At 49.7% G+C, this 21,169-nt stretch overlaps 1 protein-coding gene across 5 annotated transcripts in view; it reads left to right on the top strand.

Moving 5' to 3' along the window:
- The window catches only part of Rap1gap2 (RAP1 GTPase activating protein 2), a 212,556-nt gene that overhangs the window by 49,021 nt on the left and 142,366 nt on the right, over window positions 1–21,169 (top strand). For 2 of the 5 annotated variants that reach the window (XM_051157933.1, XM_051157932.1), the window contains exon 1: window positions 20,708–20,858. The exons of the other annotated variants lie outside the window; for them this stretch is intronic. In XM_051157933.1, coding sequence (XP_051013890.1) covers window positions 20,752–20,858 — 107 coding nt within the window. In that variant the 5' untranslated portion in view covers window positions 20,708–20,751. Of the gene's footprint in view, window positions 1–20,707; window positions 20,859–21,169 lie in introns of those variants that run through there. 5 annotated transcript variants of the gene reach the window in all.

Raw genomic sequence — 21,169 nt, 5'->3', positions numbered from 1 at the left:
TACTGGGCATTGAACCCAGGACCACACACATGCTAAGCACATGAACCTGCAGTGGAGATTAAACTGGCGAGACCCTGGTGCCCGCCAGGCTGTAGACTGAGAAAGCCTTGGCTTTGGTCTGTGTATTCCGCCACGGTGGTTAAGAGCCCAATTTACTGTGGTTTGGTTAAGACCAGTGGGCTAGTGATGATGGGCTAGTGACACATGCCCTGTGGTCCTCTTTAAAATGCTGGGTGACTGCTGCCAGCCACAGCCCCCATGGGCACAAGGACAAACCCTGGGCCCTCTATAATATCTTCCTAAGCAGGGTTAGGAAGGCTTAGTGCATTTCACCATGTTACTGAGATATAGCCTCACTTTATTGTGGCAAGAACGCTTACCATGAGATCTGCCATCCTAAGCCATATCCAAGTACGCCACCCATTATTCTTGGCTATAAGTAAGAGTTTCTTTTCTTTGTTTGTCGGGGGCGGGGTATGGGCTTGTGTGTGTGTTCACACACTAGGTGGAGGCCATAGGTCAACCGCAGGTGCGGCTATAGAAGTCTGCCTACCTTGACTTTAAAAAAGATATTTATTGTATACATAATAAAAAAAAGATATTTATTTTTTTAAATTTTATGTGCGTGAGTGTTTTACCCGCATGGATGTCTGCACACCACATGCATGCAGTGCCCATGGAGGCCAGAAGAGGGCACTAGATACCCTGGAACTGGAGATACAGACAGGGTTTGGGAGCCACCAGGTTGCTGGGAGTCAAACCTCGGTACTCTGGGAGGGGTGTCTCTCATTAGAACCTAGAACTTGCCAAGTGGGCTAAGTGGCTAACTTGTGAGCTCCTGGAATTCCCTTTTTTCTGGCTCCCCTGCTGCTGGATTCCAAATGTGCTCCTCCATGTCTGGCTTTTAGTGGGGGTCCTGGGGATTGAACTCAGGCCGTCATTGCTTTTGTAGCAGGCGGTTTACCAACCGAGCCATCTCTCTGGCTCTTGCCCCCATGCCTGTCTCTCATAATGAAGGTTGAAGCCAGTGTCTTGGGCGTGCTAGGCAAGAACTCGGCCGCCGAGCAGTACCTACTTTTAGTTCTTATTTTGAGACAGTGTCTCCCTGAGCCGCCCAGGAAGTGGCTGCCGGCACGTGCAGCTCTCTCGCCTTAGCCTTCTGACTGGACGGGATTGCGGGTCTGCACCACCAAGCCTGGCGCACCCTCAAAGCCTCTTTCCAAGGAAGAAGCCCAGCTCCTTACCTTGCCACAGACCCTGGCGGCATATTGCTTAACCTTTTTCTCACCTTCTTCATTTGCAAACTTGGGGTGATAGCGGTAATTTCCACAAGGGGCGTCCAAAGTGCATCGGCGGTACATGATAAACTAGGTGATAAAATTGCACCTTGCTATTGTAACTTTCAATTGATGACACACTTATGTTCATGAAATATTAGCTTGCTGTATTACAGCAGTATAATGGCAGTACATTGTCACTTAACGAGTCAACTTATCATCGTCATTATTTGTGTGTGCACGTGCACAGGTGGTATTTGTGGGTGTGCGCAGGTGTGCTCACTCGTGCTGGTGTGTTTGGAGCCAGAGGTTGATGTCGGGTGTGTTCCTCTATCATTCTCCGCCTTGTTTTTTTGGAGACAGGGTCTCTCATTGGCCTGGAGCTTGCTGTTAATCAATAGTATAGCTTAATGCTACCCTGGAGGCCCGAGACCTGTCTCCAAGCCCCAGTGCTGGCATTTCAGGACACGTTGCCATGCCTGGCTTCAACTCAGGCACTGGTGATCTAAACTTAGGTCTCTACTTGCACAGCAAGCACTTGGGCGTTGAGCCATCTTCCCAGCTCTAATATACCGTTTATCCCATGCCATGCATGGTGGAATTAGGCTCCAGTAGCATGTGACTGCCACATGTAGCTTGTTAGTCTGTCTAGAAAACAGGCCCAAGACAGTTGATTTTAGCAGAACTTGCTTTCCCACATTGGTGCCATGTACAAAAATCATCAGCCGCATGGGTCAGGCTTGTGCCCTAACCAGAAAGATAGAGTGAGCCAAATGGACCTTGCCACAGACCTGCCCTTCCTCAGCCAAGAACCATTTGTAAGTGTGTACTGACTGACACAGGCCAGTGAATGCCTAAAGGGACTCCGAGCACACTTGTGAGAACTCAGGTTCCTGGCCTTTGCTCTGAACTGAACGAGAGCTCTGAGGGCCCTGCAACCTTCGTCATGACTGGTGGCTGGAAACCCCGTGTGTTGGCGGTTTCATCTGGACGTCACTCACCCTATTCATCTGAAGGCTGCAGATCGCCCCACGTTGCCCTTGTCCTGAGATCAGGTTTGACTGCGTGTGCGGGACTGGCGTGGAGGACCCTCAAGCTCACAGGCCAGCACTCGGCCCATCTCCAGCTGTGGGTAAACAAACTGACCCTCTCTCAGTGATCGCTTAGGCTACTTTCTGCAGCATCTCTGCAATGGCCACTGGGCAGCGTTTGACATGAGCTTCTTTCCACAAGGACACATGCCAGGGATGAAAGAATGGGCTAAAGAATTTGGATCTGTGGCTTTAAGCTACTGCTAAATATACCCACAATGCCACTGGGAGCATTGTCATCGTGCTGACTGGGGCTGCTTGTTTATTTATAACTTACTCTGAGCAGTAGATGTATTTATATGGTTCAAACCCAGAGTGATATAAAGATAGATCTGATGGGAAGACTCACTTTTACTCTGGTCAACCCTTCCTCTCCCTTCTTAAGCTGATTTATGAGGCTGCTCCCAGCATGCATTGATAGAAAACAGGAAGAAACAAGTCCACACAGCACAGTTTTGCATCTTGAGCAGAAATTGTGCCTCCAGGATCTCCTCAGACGTGTCCACTCACAGTGGCGATCGCCGCTCCCTCCCCTCGCTTGCTTTGGAACTCACTGTGTGGCAGTTCTCCTGGCGTGGACTTACTTTTAGAGGCTGGTTACTTCTTGCGGTGCGGGGGACTGAACTCAGGACCTCGCGCATGCTAACCGAGTGCTCTACCCTGGAGGCGCACCTGCCCCGGGACTTGAGAATGCTTTTGAGAAATTTAACTTGATGTTATGGAAATTGCAGCCAGTGGTGCAAGATGCAGCCGGTACTAGGAAGGATGTTACTTTGCACGTAGGAAAGGGAAGATAGGAAGTGGCCCCGCTTCTTTGGGGGGGCTGATGATGGCTTGAAGCCATGAGTTCAGACAAGAATGTGCAGCATGTCCAGGTTCCCCCCTCAGCTCCCCCGCCAAACCATCTTCCTTTAAAAGAATGAGGACATTAAAAGTAAGGTATCCTAGCTGGATGGTCTTTAATCCCAGCACTTGGGAGGCAGAGGCAGGCGGAGCTCTGTGAGTTTGAGGCCAGCCTGGTCTACAGAGAAAGAGTTCCAGGACAGCCAGGCCTACATAGCGAGACTCTGTCGTGAAAACAAAACAAACAAAAAAACCACCTGGGGCTGGAGAGATGGCTCAGAGGTTAAGGGCGCTGTCTGCACTTCCAAAGGTCCTGAGTTCAATTCCCAGCAACCACATGGTGGGTCACAGCCATCTATAATTAGATCTGGATCCCTTTTCTGGTGTGCAGGTGTACATGCAGACAGAACACTGTATATATAATAAACAAATATTAAAAAAAAAAAAACTACCTGACACCCCCACCCCCGAAAAAAAAAGGAAGGCCTCCTATGGCCTTCAATATCAGATGTGTCCCCTTTCCCCAGCCAAGCCACTGGCCAGAGTTTGCATCCTTTGAGTTTCTCCTGCACGTGGCTGTCCAGATGTACACAGTCCTTTGGGAGTCAGGTGGCATCTGCTTCTGGACTTCTTACACCCCGAGGGATCTTTGCAGCTGTCTCGGCAGATAAACTGCAGCCTCGAGAGAGCTCCATGGATGAGTTAGTTGGACAGCATGCTGTAGGGTCAATGCATGGACCCTCTGGCCAAGTTCAGAGGGGCCAGCCCTGGCTAGCATCCTGTCCTAGTAAGTGCCCTCTTGGAAGCCACAGCTTGAAGTCTAAGCCTTTGCGGACTGACGCCGCCAGCCGACCAGTTCTCACTAGGCTGGCCCAGGCAGGTTGCCTGCTGGGTCTTAAAACTCAGGGTCAGTTCTAACAACTTGGTCCATGACAGACCTGGAAGGAAAGGCGTCAACCTTGGGTGCAGCTTTTGTCTCACATACCTGCCTCCCGAGAAAGGACCTTAAGACCATCTTGTGGAGGTTTGCACCCTCAGTTCTGCATTTCCCACCCCTACCCCCATCCTCAAGACTCATCTGTGTGTCTGGAGAACGGCTACCCTGTATTTTGCACCTAAGAAGGTGGCCTAGGAAAGGGACAGATCTGGCCTGGAAGGGGGCTCTGCCACTGCCTCTCCTGGTGTTCTCTGCATACCTGCTGCTGGGCTGTAGGCTGCAAGTCAGCTCCCGTGTATATGTGTGACTCTTTGCAGGGACAGACAGTCATGCATGAGAAGATTTAGGGCAAGTCCAAGCCAGGAAAATATATTTTATCTCTGTCTGTCTGTCCATTTATGTCTGTCTATCTGTCTGTCCATCCTATCTATCTATCTATATACCTAGCTATCTTTTTTTTTTTTTTTTTTTTTTGATTTAGCAAACTTTTCTTTTTCTTTATCGGTTGTTGTTGAGGTAAAATCAAAATAGAAGAAAAACCTCATTGTTTCTGAGATTTGAAAAGATCACATCACTTGTTTATAAATACATTATAAATGCATTTGTCCTCACATTACTTTACTTTATAATCAAACATTGGATTCTGTGGGACACACATAAGCATGCCCACTAGTCCTTCAGCCATGTGAACCTCTCTGTGATGCAGAACATGGGCAGGAGGCCTCTACCTGCAAGTTTTGAAAAATCATAACTCAGACAAGGTGTCTTTGGTTTTATGAGATGAGGTGTTGCCAATTTACTGTATAATCCAGTGTGGCCTGGAACTCACAACTCCGCTTCCTCGGCCTCCTGAGTGCTGGAGTTATAAGTATAAGCCTTTTTGCTAGATGTGTATGGTTTACTTGCATGTATGTGTTCTGGTGTGTGCGCAAGCATGTGGAGGCCAGAGGCAAAAGGCTTCTTCAATAGCTCTCCTCCTCCTCTTCCCTCTTTTTCTTTTTGAATCAGAGTTTTCCTATGTAGTCCTGGCTGTCCTGGAACTCACTATGTAGACCAGGCTTGCCTCAGAGAGACCCTGAAGTGGACCTTGCATATTGGGATTACAGGCGGGAGCCACTGTGCCTGGCTTCCACCTTAATTTTTCAGACAGGGTCTCTTATGGAGCCTGGAGTTTGCAGCTTCGCCTAGACTTTCTGGCCAGCAAGCTTCAAATTGGTTCTAGTCAATTCTCTCTCCCCCGTGCTGCACGCCCAGCCTTGTGTATGGGTGCTGGGGATCCAAACTCAGGCTCTTGGCTGGGGTGTAGTGGTGTACTTTATTAGTCACAGCACTTGGGAGGCAGAGGCAGGGGGACCTCTGAGTTCGAGGCCAACCCTGGTTTATATCACGAGTTCCAGGGAAGCCAGAGCTATGTACTGAGACCCTATATCACAAACAAACAACAACAACAACAAAACAAGCCAGCAAAACCAACCAAAAAGCACAGACTCAGGCCTTCATGTTTGTGCGGCAAGTACTTCACCAACTGAGCCATCTCTCTATCCCATCTTGTTTGCTTTTGTTTTGCTTTGTTTTTGAGGCAAGGTTTTGCTATGTAGCCCAGGCCAGCCTTCAACTCAGACACTCCTGTTTCTGTCCTCTCAGGATTGCAGGTGTGCACCACTGAGCCTACCTGAGATCTTATCCATGGAGACAGGGTTGTGCCATTGCTGCCTTCCCTCTGGACGGACAGAGAATGCTCTGCGATCTGTCTCAAACCTTTTGCTTATGGGCGCTTTGGTGCATCTGCTGGTGTTGGAGAAGCTGTTCTGGGGGCTCTTCCTGGGCATACTGCCCACAGTCCCTTGTGGGGGCATGCTCACCTCACTGAGCAAGGGTGAGACCTTTCCCCACGCCCTTTAACTTATTTTCTGATGTGCTGCCTGCCCAATGGGCAGAGAGGCCTGACAAACCTACCTCACACCGGCTTGGGAAAAACATTCCGAAGGAAAAATGAAATCCAAGACAATGTTCTAGCTCTGTAACGAGAAAGTGGAAGAGATCCAGCTCCAGAAACGGCTGGCACCAGTTTGGGGGCCTCTTATATCACCAGGACCTTCCCCCTTCTTTATTTGAGCAGTGGTCTCGTGTATCCTAGGCTGACCTCAGACTTGATATGCAGCCAGAGATGACCTGGCTTGTTTGATCCTCCTGCCTCTACCTCTTTAGCGCTGGGATTACAGATGCTAGACACCATGCCTAGTATATGAGATGCCTGGGATCAAACCCAGGGCTTTGAGCATTCTAGGCAGGTGTTCCACCCACTGGGCTGTACTGCTTTTTCTCTGTCCCTTGATTCTACTTTCCTTTGAGGCTCCTTTTCCCTCTCATTTTTATAAGGTAGTTGTTACCACTCCACAGCTCCAGTCTGCCACTTTGGAAACCTCAGTATGTTTTATTAAGTTTCTTCCTGTGTTTGCTCTATTTCCCCAGGCAGGTTTATGGGCTTGGAAAGCAGAATGCATAAATTGGTCAGGTTTGAATGCGTTCCAATTACAAAGCTGGGGATGGGCAGGCCAAGAGGTATAGCTCCACCTCAGTGACAAAGGCTGATGGTGATTTCTGGGTCCCCTCCCCTGCCCTTCCCCCTCCCCTGCCACCTCCCACCCCATTCCCCCCTCCCCACCCCCACCTCACCTTGTGCCCAAGGATGGAGCCTGAGCAGGCAAGTCAGCTCCCACTGTAATCCTGTGACTGGCTCAGTCAATTCCTTGCCTCCTGGGGTCCCCAGTCCATTTCACTTGGATTTTTATGAGAGTCAGTGTTGTCAAGTACCGTTGGGGTCTGGGTCTCAGCTCTGCTTTGCAGCGGTGTGGTCCTACACAGGAGAATGCACCTGCTGGTCTTAGTTTACTCAGCAGCAGGTGGAGTGGCTACAAAGTTACTCTGCTGCTTCAGAGGCTCTTGGAGTTGTGGGATGGAGAACCCCACGGGCTGCGATGGCCTGCAGACCCCTGAGGATATGATTTCTGCACAAGTGACTATGTGACTGTCTGAGCCCTTTACCCATTCTCTGAGCTCTGGGTGAGAAAGAGAAAAAAGAGGAGACAACTGAGCTGATGCAACAACGTGCAAATTGGAGAGGTGGCCTCAGGTGACACCAGGATGCAGCGCTCGCTGTCTGACACTGATGGCCAGGAAGAGTTATTTATTCCTGTTCTGTCCTTGAGGTGCAGGCTCAGTGATGCACTGCTCTAGCACTTCTTCAGACAGTTTTGCCTGATCTCCCTCCTCCGCCCTCCTTTTTGATTTTATATTTTAAAATTAAATTTTGAGACAAGTTCTCACTAAATTGCCCAAGCTGGTCTTGAACTCACTGTATAGCCCAAGCAGGTCTTGAACTTATGATCCTGTTGACTCAGTCATGTGAGCTTCTGAGATTCAGGCCTGTGCCACTGTGGTGCTTTGTAAAGGTATGTGTTTGAAATGCACGCACCATAGGGAGCAGCAGCGCTATTAATGAGGAGGTGTGGCTTTGTTGGAGGAAATGCGTCACTGTGGGGGAGAGCTTTGAGTTCTCTCAGTGTGTCACAAAGTCCTGTTCTGCTGCCTGCGCCTGCCTGCGATGGCACACACCTTTAATCCCAGAACTCAGGAGGCAGAGGCAGGTGGATCGCTGTGAGTTTGAGGCCAGCCTGGTCTACAAAGTGAGTCCAGGACAGCCAAGGGCTACACAGAGAAACCCTGTCTCGAATCAAAATAAATACCACAGTGTCTGCCTGGATGTTGCTGTGCTTCCTGCCATGGGTAATAAGGAACTAAACATTTGAAACTGTAAGCCAGTTAGTTAAATGTTTTCCTTTAGGGACTGGAGAGATGGCTCAGCGGTTAAGGACACTCTCTGGCTGCTCTTCCAGAGGTCCAGAGTTCAATTCCCAGCAACCACCATGTGGCCTGATGCCCTCTTTTGGGCTGCAGGTGTACATGCAGATAGAGCACTCATATACATAAAATAAATAAATAAACAAATAGATATTAACACAATGTTTTCCTTACAAGAGTTCCTGTGGTCATGGTGTCTCTTCACAGCAATAAAACCCTAACTAAAAACAAAAAACCAACCAACCAACAAACAACAAAAAAGCCCTAACTAAGACAGCCACCAAACCTGTTCTAACTCTGTCCCTCTCATGTTCATGTGTGTTCACATGTGCATGTTCATATGTGAGTGGAGGTCAGAGGATCACCAGGAATGTCTTTCTCAAGCACTGTCCATATGTTCCTTTTTAATTTCAGATGGGGGTCTCAGTGTATAGCTCGGGGACCAGGCTGACTGAAATCTCAGACCCACTGTCTCCCACACTACCACACCCTACAATGGTTTCTGTTTGCTTTTGAGACGAGGTCTCTCCCTGGGATCTGGAGACCTCCCTTCTGCCTCCCCAGCGCTGCAATCACGCATGCGCACCGCCCTGTCGGGCTCTCCTGCTTGTGTGCCAGACACTTTAGCCTGCTCCCTTTATCTCCTTTTCACCAGAGCAGCCTGAGAGCAGGCAGGCCTCCTCGGGCAGGCGATGCTGCTTCCTTAGCCAGAATATAGTACCATGCTTTAATTTTCATTCTGCTTGCTTTTGGTGGACCTAATTATTTAGAACAGGTTAAGATTTACAGAAAGATTAGCATCTGTGTACCCTGTGCTCCAGCTTCCCTGGGTCTCAGCTTACTATAGTGTGCTTGTTACAATTGCTGAACTGGTGGTGATTGATGTGTTATCATTACTAAGTAAGATCTGTAGTTTATTCTGACCCTTAGGTTTTCTGTCCCAGGACCCCGCTTGGACCTTATGTTATTTTCTGTCATCTTGTTTCCTTACTGTGGTGTGGCTGGGGGAGTCTGTCAGGCTTTGTGATGACCTTGACAGGATTAGAAAGTGTTTCCCCTGCGATTTATTGACACTTTTCTTTTCTTTCTTTCTTTCTTTTTTTTTTTTTTTTAAGATTTATTTCTTTTATTTATTGCATATGAGTGCTTTATCTGCAGAAGAGGGTATCAGATTACATTATAGATGGTTGTGAGCCACCATGTGGTTGCTGGGAATCGAACTCAGGACCTCTGGAAGAGCAGGCGGCGCTCTGAACCACTGAGCCATCTCTCCAGCCCCATTGATACTTTTCTTATAATTAGACTTGAGTTACGGTTTTGGGGAGGAAGATCCTACGTGCCCAGGTACACACTCTCAACAGGGTAGGCACTGTTGGCCTTGACCTTAACCGCCCAACCAGGGCAGTGGTTGCCTGGTTTTTCCACTGTTATGTGATTCTGTGCTCTTAGCCATGATGTGGTCCCTGGAAGGATGTCACCATGTGCAGCTCACATCAAAGGGGCAGGGACTAGCTGGGCATGGGGGTGCACACTGTGCTCTCAGCACTCACAGGCAGCAGAGGCAGGAGGATCCTCTGGTCAGCGTAGTGAGTCTCAGGCTGACCAGAGACCTGGAGTCAAAGCACACCAAAACAGAGGAACAGGGAGCTATATTTACTTTTATTTTCATTCCTTATTTTAATTTTTTTTGTAGTATCGAGTATTGAACTCAGTGTCTCAAGCACGGTAGGTGAGCACCCTATCACTGAGCTACTTCTCCAGCCCTGACTTTTTAATTTTTGTCCTGTTTTATTTATTTATTTATTTATTTAGCAGCGATGGAGATTGAACCCTGTGGAAGCATACTACCAATGAGCTACATCCTAGGCACTATTTTTACTTTTTTAGTTATCTTTTATTCATGGGAAGTGTTTAAATCAATTAATAGTGTGTGTGTGTGTGTGTGTGTGTGTGTGAGTGCGTGCATGAATGTGCATATGTGTGAGTGTGCACGTGTATGTGCATATGTGTGTGCATGGATGTACATATAGGTATGTGTGTGTACATGTGTGCATGGATGTGCATGTGTTTGTCTGTGCATGTGTGTGCATGGATGTGTATGTGTGTGTGTACGTGTGTGCATGGATGTGCATGTGTGTGACTGTGCATGTGTTTGTCTGTGCATGTGTGTGCATGGATGTGTATGTGTGTGTGCGTACGTGTGTGCATGGATGTGCATGTGTGTGACTGTGCATGTGTGTGCATGGATGTGTATGTGTGTGTGTGTACGTGTGTGTGTGTGGTCTCAGAATCAAACTATAGCAAAAGCCAGGAAAGCCATTGTAGAATCACAGAAACTGGAGCAGAGAGACTGAGAATCTGAGCCTCAGACTTGTCTCTTGGCCTGATCTCCAGATCCTTAAAGACAGAGCAGGAGAGAAGGGGAGGTGGGTGACAAGTGTGCCCTCTGAAGTCTCAAACACAACCCAGACTGTGAGCATCCCAGGCACCCCAGTGTGATAACGTGCTGGGGCCACAAGCTTCTTCTTCCTGTCTCCGTGACTTGATCGCACAGCACATGGGCAGCTTCTAGAACATGGCTGAAGAGATGCGGGGGAGGGGCTTGGGGAGTGTGCCATGCAGCAGCCTCTAGGTCTGTTGCTGTGATAAGCACAACCACTAAAAGCAAGTATGTGTGTGTGTGTGTGTGTGTGTGTGTGTGTGTGTGTGTGTGTGTGTGTAATGCCCAGACAGATGGCTTAGGACAGCCAAGGCTACACAGAGAAACCCTGTCTCAAAAAACAAAACCAAAACCAAAAAAAGCAAACTGGGAGTAAAGAGTTGATTACATCTCACAGGTTCAAATCTATCACGGTGGAACCCAGGGCAGGAGCTGAGGCAGAGCCATGGAGGGATGCTGCTTGCTGGCTTGTGCCTAATGGCTTGCTTAGCTTGATTTCTTTCTTTTTGTTTAATATTTATTTATTATTATGTATACAATTCTCTGCCTACATGTACACCTGCAGGCCAGAAGAGGGCATCAGATCCCATTATAGATGATTGTGAGCCACCATGTGGTTGCTGGGAATTGAACTCAGGACCTCTGGAAGAACAACCAGTGATCTTAATCTCTGAGCCATCTCTCCAGCCCCTCAGCCTGATTTCTAATACCATCCAGGACCATCTGCCTAGGGATGACACTAACCACAGTGAACTGGGCTCTCCCATACCAACTATTAATTAAGAAAATGCCCTATAGACTTGCCTACAGCCCATGTGACAGAAGCATTTTCCCAGTTTCCATTTCTTTTCAGGTGACTATACTTTGTATCAAAGTTGACAAACAAATAAACAAACAAACAACAACAAACTGACTAACACAAGGTCTAAGCTTCTGATTTTCCTATCCTTGAAGGCCAGGAAGTCAGTGAATGCCCTGTTCGGGGTCCTCCCGTATGTGTTATCTGGTTTACTTCACCTGGGTCTGTCAGTCGCTTCTCATTTCCTCCAACAAGGGGAGAGACCCACACAGACCAGTTGGTTAGCACCTGCCTGTCTAGGAGGCAGGGATTTGGCCTGCCGTGTGTGACTGTGAAACAAATTAGTCTCTTTCCATTTCCTTCCTTCCCCTGGTGCTGTACCCTTCACTCTACCTCCCACCTTGGGGGTTCCGTGTAGAGCTGGTTGGCTGTACCCTTCACTCTACTTCCCGCCTTGGGGATTCTGTGTGGAGATGGTTGGCTGTACCCTTCACTCTACCTCCCGCCTTGGGGGTCCCGTGTGGAGCTTGGGCAGTTTCAGGTCCTGATTCTTTATGAAAAGCAAGGGTTTTGCTTCTTCAGCATTGAAGAACCATTTGCTTCTCATAATGAATGACAGGTCACATGAAGGTCACTCACTGCTGGCCTTGCCTGGTCACTGTCTTTAGAACATTCTACTGATGAAATGTAGGATGGAGAGTGTGCGTAGTACAGAGTCACCAGTCCAGCTCCCCTCAGTCTTGGAATGGATTTAATGTGTTCAAAAGGAAGGTTTCAGGAAACTTCAGATGTTTTGTTATTTTTGTGACCTGACCCATCTTTGTGACCCCCATGTGGCTGGAGGGAAATTGTTTTTGTTGTTCGTTTTATTTGAGACAGGGTCTCAGGGCTTACTGTGTAGACCAGGGTGGCCTTGAACTCACAAAGGTCTGTCTGCCTTTGCTTTCTTTGTTGTTGTAGTTGTTGTTCCTTTTCTGTACTTTTTTTTTTTTTACTTTTATTTTTATTTTTATTTTTATTTTTTTGGCCTGGATGTCTGAGAGATTTCATCCACTGAAACCAGGGTTACAGATACTTGTGAGGAGCCACGCGGACACTGGGAATCGAACTCGGGTTCTCTGGTTTTCTGCTAGAACAAGCGATGTTCATAACCGCTGAGCCATCTCCCCAGTCTGCCTTTGCTTTCTAAGCACTGCTACTATACATAGCTCTGGAGGGAAGATTTAAATGTCTTTCCTTCCTTTCTCTGTCTCTGTCTGTGTGTCTGTCTGCCTTTGTCTGTGTCTCTCTATAGGGCTTCTACCAAACAAATCGACAACAGACAGCAGGAAGCAGAACTTACAAGTCTTACTGGTGCCGAGGCACTCTGGGCACACACGCAGTGAGAGAGACACAAAAAAGGCTAAGGTGGCTGGGCCTTGTGCAGGGCTCAACAGAGTGAAGGGGACAGCAGCTGGTGGTGTGTGTGTGTGTGTGTGTGTGTGTGTGTGTGTGTGTGGTGTGTGTGTGCGTGCACAGCAGGTATGGTAATCTTTCTGAGTAGCTCAAGTGACAGACACCAGTGGCCTAGGCCTGGTGTCAGGATCCGCACACCACTTTTTCTGAGGACCTTCCCTGAGCAGACAGGGCTATCAGAAGAGTAGCACCTGCCTGCATTTGCAGCTCACCAATGTAAATTGCTGAATGAATCCCCTCCCTGCCTCCCTCCGAAAACTCCTTTTCTTTTTAGGAAATGGAAACCTCAGAACCTTTCATTCCTCTGTCAACAGCTGTTTGTTGTTTCCACGAACACATTCTTGAAATAGCACACCCCCAAATCTGTTTGGGGGTGTTTTACTTTTTTTTTTTTTTTTTTGTGGAATCCCTGAACCTGTCTGCTGATAGCGTGGAAGAGAACAGAAGGATGCAAAGTATGTGGGGCTTCCCAGTCGTGGCAAGCCACCAGCAAGGGCAGCTTCTGAGGCCAGGGAAGAAACAGCTAGAAGCAGCTACCCCCTAAGGAGAGAACAAAGAGTTGCTAACAGAAAGAGAGCTTTGACTACAGCAGAGGGTACACAAGCTAGACCGCTGGAGGAACGTCTCCATCCAGCCTGCGCTGGCAAAGTTCCGGGAGGGGAGTCTGTGTCAGCACTGAAGATGAGCTTCGTGTTTGTCTTTTAGGCTAAAAAGATTTAATGTCAGGGCGCAAAGGATCTATCAGTACATCAGTGCATTAGAATCCAGAGTCTGTGGGAGAAGGAAATGTGTGCTTTAGCAGAAGGGCTCTGATTCCACCCATAAATAAGGGACAACTTATTCATGGAAAGCCATACGCAACCCTGAGCTTCTTAGGGACCAGTCGTAGAAAGAGAATAGTTCAGATCACTTGGAAATAAACTAGTAGCCAGCAAGGACCAGGTGGATGTGGCACCAGCTTGTGGATCTGCTGGCAGACCTGTGTCTGGCTGTAAGGTTTACTCAAAGGTGGCCAGTGCTCCCACTGTGATGGACCCTGGCTTGCTTGCACCGTCCACCCTGAACCCCATCTCTGTGCAATAGCTGCTCAGAATTAGGAGGCAAGGACTTCTACATGGGTAGCCACAGGAGGCGGAGGCAGAGAGGTGTTACAGGGGTGTGCTGGGGGTGGGGTCAGAATCCCAAGGGTGCCTGTCCGTGGTGGCCAGTGACCAGCGGAGACAGTCACACTGCTCACCTGAAGCACCAAAATCACGGCCACTTACAGGTCACGGGGAAGACGCTTTTGTGTGCATCCTCGTCCAGCGGTTTTGATACTTGTTCTTATGGTGTCCGCTGGGCAAGTGTAACTCTAGCCGCGGTCACGGGCCTGATCATTTGATTTGAAAAACTGATATGTAGTCTTTGCATGAAAGTTGTGAATCAAAGAAGACGACAGAGGAAACAATGAAAGGCAAAATTCCTGAGGTAACCTCTATTGGCCATTTTCCTCACTGTGAATGTTTTGTTTGTTTGTTTGTTTTTGAGATAGGGTCTCTTTGCATAAACCTGGCTGTCCTAGAACTCACTCTGTATACCATTTGGGCCTGGAATTGACAAAGATCCACCTGCCTCTGCCTCCTGAGTACTGGGATTAAAGGCAGATACCACTACGCCCAGTTCTTTAATTTTTTTTTTTTTTTTAATTTTTAAATTGCCTAGCAACACAAATCAAATTGTAATTCTATGTTTTGGTCAAATTGACACTTTGGTCTATTCTGATTCAGAATAGTTTGACCCGAAGCCACAATCTATCAAAGTTCAAAGTTGGTGTTGTGGAATCCGGTCCCGATGGATGGATGTACAACACAGCTGCTGTACCTGAGGCTCAGGGAACAGGGCTTGGTAAAAAACTGTAAGAGTCAGAGGAACCAGGACTGTGCTCTGAGACTGTTACACCTGTGAAATTACACCAACATGGCTGCCTGGACATGACTTGAACACACAGACGACTTGAACATGCAGACGTGGAAGAGGGGCGCTCAGGAGGCCTCAGCCCTACACAAAGACCCACAGGCTAGTAAGGAATGCTGGGAGCTGGGGAAACCTTCCTCCCCTGGGAAGCGCACAATCGTTTGTCTCCTACCAAATGACCAGCCCTGAAGCCGTACACATGCTCAAGTCACTTTTTACCGACTGAGCAGATTGTATTAATACATTTAGGGGTACACACATACACAACCCACCCCAGGGGAGAGAGAAATGATGGAATTATAACCTCAAAAATAAAGTTATTAAAGGCCCATAGCAATCTCAAGACAAAAACAAACAAACAAACAAACAAAAACCCCAAAACAAAAAACAAACAAACCAAAAAAAACCCCCAGAAAAACCAAAAAACCAAAACCAAACCAAAACAAAACAACCCAAAGCAAAACAAAACAAAACCAAAAAAACCCTAAAAAAGCAGCAACCAGCCAAGAATTACAGATACCTATGGCAGCCAGACTCCTGCATTCCTCTGTTATTTGGGTTGTTTTAATATTTCTAAGGGAACCATGAAGAGTGTGCGCCCTTGTACCTAGCACGTTGGTTTTGAACCCATGCAATCACAGCTATGGAGATTTGTCCCTCTGTGTCGCTGAGCAACATTTCACTGGGTGAATATACCAAAGTTCATTGATTGATACATTTGCCATTTTTCAGACTTGACCGTCTTTGGAGTAGACTTTAGGATGGCACTAGTTGGTGTAATCTTCATTTGTGGGGATGAAGAGCTAGGGTTAGTTCTTAGCCTGAGATATGCAGTTAGTGAAAGCTGGAGGTGGCATTTTTCATCCCAAGTCAGATCTGTCTGTGCCTGGGGTCTGTTGATGCTCATAATGTGGGATCTTCAAATGAAAGTCACGTGAGGCTGCAAATGCCCACCCGCCTCCATGGCTGTCAGCCCACAGCTGCATTTAGTTCACGATAGTAGCTGATACCGATAAGAACGGTTGTGGGGTCACCATGCAAAGGCTACTTGAGATCGCCTTTGGAAAGGACAGTACCATAAAGGCATTTAAAAGAAATGTCTAGCCAAGGTCGTTACGGTAATAGCAAGCAAGCAAGCAAACACAAAGTCACACAGGTATAATCCCTCATTTTTTCCAGACAGTCAAGCCCAGACTGTGACTGGGCACGTGAGATAGTATAAATAATACATGCCTTAGAATCCACTCTGTTCTTTGTGGGGAAGGTTTTTTGGAGAGGCTGCTGGTTCTTGCTTCGAAGGGTGTTGTTGCTAAGCACTGTTACTAATATTATAGAGAGACAGCTTCCCAGAGACTTGTCGCGCAGCCCTGGAGACTCTGTGGTTGCAAGTGGCTTAGCAGGTGGCAGCAGCTGAGAGCTTTGCAATCAGCAGGATGAGGTCCAGGGGACCCTGGGAGGAGGGGTAGTGCTGTAGGCCACTTGGCCACAGGAGCTCCTTGTTTTCTGGAATGATCCCTGGGAAGCCTCCGTGCTAAAACAGCACTGTCTCATGTTCATCAGAAACTGAGTACTCTAAAGAATTTCATTCAAATGTTTCCAGTGTGGGGAGAAAAAAAAAATCAGTCACGCAGCTTAGCAAAAATCCAAAATCTGCAAGAGAGGGAGGGAATATGAATTTGAAATACCGTGAGAAACTCAAGCAGTATTTTAAGCATTCCTCTGCCTACTAAACACTCTTTTGGTAATCCCCTGAATAGATATCTGAAAAGTTCGGATTCAAATCACACCTAGAGTGCTTTCCCCAGACTCCAGGCACCCAGGGGATGCGGAGGGCTGGATGCCCAGCTGGAGCGGGCGCTGTGGGCTGTGGGCTTGCTTCCTTCCTTCCTGTGGTTTCCTTCCCCGCGAGTTCGGAAATGCCTCCCGCTTTCCTAGACCTGTTTCCAAAATCTGAGCCGGCTTGGGGCGGGGCCTCTGCTTGGCTAGACAGTTTGCTGCTTCCCGGAGTGTGTGGTTCTGGGAACACGAGGCTGGGCAGCAGTTCCTAAGGCTAGTTTAGAGTCTTATGAATGGCTTCCTGTAGCTGTCACTGTGGGTATGGGCCCTTTTAGGGGTTAGCTGTTGAGAGGAAAGTTGGTGTTTTGGCAAAGACTTCCCCCTCTCACATTTCAAAATGGAAACTGCTCTCCCACCTCGAATGACCCTTCTCAGTCTTTCAGTCTTTCGCTCTTCCCACCCTGCGTCCGCCTTCCAGTCTCTCTCTGCCCCCGCCCCTTCTTTTCCTCATCTGATACTGTAACTGTGTTGAGATCCAGGAGGGGGCGCTGGTGTGCCTGCCAGGAAGGAAGTCAGTCCGGTTTCCCGGCGCACAGGTGAGAGAGGTCCGAATCCAAGTGTGAGCAGTTGCTGAGGGAGGCTGAGGGGTGATTTCTCCAGGAATGTGTGTACATACATGTCCCTCAAGGTAGAGGAGTGTGGTATTGCAGTACTATGCTGTCTGAATTTCTATTTTATTATTTTAACGGTTGCTTTTCCTTAACGGTTTGATGATGCAGAGGCTAGCTGGAGACTCTCTTCCTGAAGAAACGGAGGGGACATCTGGCCCCACCCTGGCTTCAAAAGGAGGCCCGAATCTTTCATTCTAATTTGCGTTGCTTCAGAGCAGTGTCACCCTAAGGTGGGAGGGAGTGTCGCCTGGGGGGGCTGTTTCTGGGACCAGGGGTGCAGATTGCATTCTGGCTTTCACATGGATATGTTTCCAGAGCCGGTTTCCAGCCACAGAAAGCCCTTTTCTTCAGGGCTAGGCATGCGTGTCTGTGTGTCTGAACTCACTGGCCCTGTGAGTGGCAGCGCAGCTCTCTGTCCTCTGTTCATGATTAACTTGCTTGCACTCCCCCTACCAGGCCCCACAAGCCTTTGGGTTTCCCCTGCACTGGGGCTGAGACCCAGGGCTGCCAGCTGCCTGGCACTTTGTTTTTGAGGACTGTGGGCTCTAAGGATGGTGAGTGAGGATACTGCTAGGGGTAAGGAGGCTCCTTCTGTGACCATTCCTTTATTCTTTGTGGCCTGACCATACGCAGTTTTCTCAAAAACTACTCAAAAGTGACCTGCGAACAACTTCCGGTCACAAATGTGAAAAATGTCCCCTGCTCACTCCTCTTTCAAGCTGTGAATTCTTCAAGGATTGGTTTGGTTTGGTGCAAATGTCTGGCTGAAACTTCAAACTTAACCTGTTTTTCTGAGTGTGCAGGATCTATGGAGGTAGAACTTAATGAGCTGACGCAACAAAAACAAGTGTGCAAGGAGCCAATTGACAGAACAATATTAAGACTGAAGTCGAGAAGATGGCCTAATTAGAGGATGGCCCAATACGGGGGACCCACAGTCTGGGCCACGCTGTACGCACTTGTTGGACATGGTCTTATTTGCAGGGAGGTGTGTGTTAGCCCTATTGCAGTTAGCAATGACCTGCTTGGATGACAATGGCCCAAGGATGGTCTTCCATTTCTGCCTCTCACTTGTCTCTTGCAGGGACCCTGGATTCACCTTGTTTAGTAGATGCCAGGAGAGAGGCAAGCCGAGGAGAGATGGGTGTGAGGTCCTTTCGGCACTGGTTTTCTTGACTTTTTGTGTTTCCTAGGTGGGAGGAGACATGGGTTTGAAGGGCAGCGGGTGTTTATGGAGGAATCCTGTTGGTAACAGGCTTGGTGGCCAGGTATGAACAAGGGCAGTGTGTTCACACGACCAGGGCTGAAAGCTGCTGGTGTTTTGGAGATTTGTTTTTTTTTAAAGCCACATTGGGCCTTTGAAGGAGTTGAGAGGGCCTGGAATCCCCAAAACAAGACTAAATAATGAAACCCTGCTTGGTGGAGAGATTTCGCCCCAATGCCTTTGTACCTGCTGTGCGTTTTACGTGAACTAACTCCCAAGCCGTGGGGGATGGGCCGGAGCAGGTTACGCTGCTCACCAGCTGCGGGTGGACTTCCCACTCAGATGACGCCTTTCCTTCTGAGTGAATGAGATAGAACTCACCCCGGGGCTACCCTCTCTGCCACGTAGCGGAAGCTGTCCATCAACTCACCTGAAGGTGCTCCGGAGGGCTCTCCCACCCGCACTGTGCTGGGGCTGTTTTTGTTTCCCTATTTGAGAACACTCACTTCCTATTCTTTCCCCCAGGCCGACTCTGAAGTCACCCTTGGTGAAATCCTTGCAGCTGCCTAGCTGCCTACCCCATGGGTGGGGCCTTGTGTGTGTGTGTGTGTGTGTGTGTGTGTGTGTGTGTGTGTGTGTGTGTGTGTGTGTGTGGGGTCACTCCAGTCCAGTTATAAATAGACGTCCTCGGCTGTATCCGTGATTCCCCACCACTCAGGAGGGCCGAAGGCCATTGTTAATGCGTGCTTCATAAATAGTCCAGGTGCTTCTTGGAATCACCTTGGGGCTGCTTCCTTCTGCTCTCGCGGCAGCTCGGAGCTGAGCTCACTGGAGAGTCTAGACCAAAGCCCAGGCCCTGGAGTTCATTTGCAGCCCCCTCTGTTCCTTGATACAATGTTCCGCTCCCCCTGTGTTTTCTGTTGGCTTGAACTTCAGACTGTGTTTAAAGAGGGGGGAAAAAAAAAACTCAAGGCAAATTGCTGAGGGACCTCTTGGCCCCAACAGAGCTGTTTCCAAAGATGGGCTAATTGGCTTGTTTTAATTCCCTTCACCCCCACACCCCCTCATGCCCGATTCCTTTCCCCCAAGGGGGGCAAGGCAGTTAGTTACGCTTCAGTGGCTAAGGGGGGGGGCTGGGAGGCCCCACAGCAAATGAAAGTGATCAAGGCGAGTACTCTTGAGTGAGGCCGGGTGCTGTTACTATGAGGACTCAGGCCACTGCCCCTTCGGTCTATGTTAAAAGTCTGGATGGAGCTTGCATATAGTGTGCTGGAGTGCTGAGGGTCCGACGCTGTGGGTGCGGGCGCAGGACCCTAGTCTCGCTGGCTAACCTGGTCCTTTAGGAGGAGGCGAGCTTGGGTCAAGTTGATCACTAACCTGGTGTTGTTAAATTCCCAGGCCCGGAAAGCAAATGTTAGTGGAAACTGACCGCGGCCGGCTGATCCTCCCACGACAATCCTTTCACGGACTCAGAGTGGAGGAAGGGGAGACAGCATCTTTTCTTATCGCCATCCTCAATCCTCCCTCCCACCCCTATTCGCGACTAGTCTCGGGAGTATCCCCCAAGACTGTCAAAAGTGGGACCCTGGGGCTGGAGGCTCCGCCGTTGGCCGCGCGTAAAGGTGGTGTATCTGGGATGGAGGGAGAATGGTGGCGGACACGCTTCTATTCTCCGTGTCTGTTATTCTCCCCTGCAGTGAAGCCTGTGAAAGCATGGGAGAAGTATCTTGGCTGGCCGGCGTGATCGCTTGTCAGGCAGGGGAGGAAGTCTAAGACGGCCGGCAGGGCCTGGGACCCGGGAACGGGAGACAGGACCCAGGATCCAGGACCCAGACACTGGGCACAGGGGAGAAAAGGCTATGGCCGGTGCGAATCCGGACGTCGAGCCCCCGTAGTGGCCCGTGCGAGCAAGTCGCCTTAGTCCTCGATCTGATTCTTTGCTTTCTCCGGGTTCAGCCGCGTGAGCTCACAGGGGTCGTGTTGCCTCCGCTCCCCTGGGTCAAGTCCCCTACTCTCCCGTGTTCGGCCGCCTGATTTTCCTAGGGTTGCTTCGTGGGTCCGGTCGCCTGCGCTCCCTAGGGTCCCGGTCGGCTGGGGGAGTCTGCAGCCCCGGCACGGGAGGCGGGGCCAGGGCGGGGCTGGGGCGGGCGGTACGTCGGAGCGGGAGGCCGGGAGCCGCTGGCCCGCCGCGCCTGGAGCGAGCCTCGGAAATGCCCGCGCTGGGGGAGCGGACGCCGGCCGCCCCGCGGGCCCCAGGGAGAAGCTGAAGGTCGTCGGGAAGCGAGCGCCCAGTCACCTGACCCTCGGGCGCACCTAGGCGGGGCGGGGCTCATGCGAGGCGGGCGGCAAGGGCCGGGGCGCGGGCAGCGCGGAGAGCGCGGAGCCGGGGCGGCGGGGACGCGCGGCGGGCGAGGGCGCGGCTGGGCACCGCCGGCGGCCTCGCCATGTCCCAGCCAGCCGGGAGGATGCATTGCCGAAAGGCGGGGATCCGAGCTGCCGTGGTGCTCATCGGACTCCTGCACAAATCTCGAAAACAGAATAAAGAGAAAAGGTAAAGCTGGCAGCGCCCGTTCCCCTGTTCTCCTCGCTCGCGACGAATTCAGTTTTCTTTCGGGTCGACTTTTCCTTTTGATTCCCTGTTGGACAGGGAGAAAAAAAAGCCTGGATGGCTCAGACGGGACACTGGCGGAGTGTCTTTGCGCCCAGACCTTGCCTTTGCGGGTCGCGGTACCCATCCCGAAGGCTACAGCGCGGAGAGCCTTAAGCTACTGTCCCTGGCTCAGTCCAAGCTTCTCTGCAACTTGGCTGAGCCCGCGAGCTGCCTGCCTGGCTCCGCGTGCTCTGCACTTGGGTGCCGGCAGG

This window comes from Acomys russatus, chromosome 16 (assembly GCF_903995435.1).
Source record: "Acomys russatus chromosome 16, mAcoRus1.1, whole genome shotgun sequence".
Taxonomy (NCBI): domain Eukaryota; kingdom Metazoa; phylum Chordata; class Mammalia; order Rodentia; family Muridae; genus Acomys; species Acomys russatus.
This window is presented reverse-complemented; position numbering and strand designations above follow the sequence as displayed.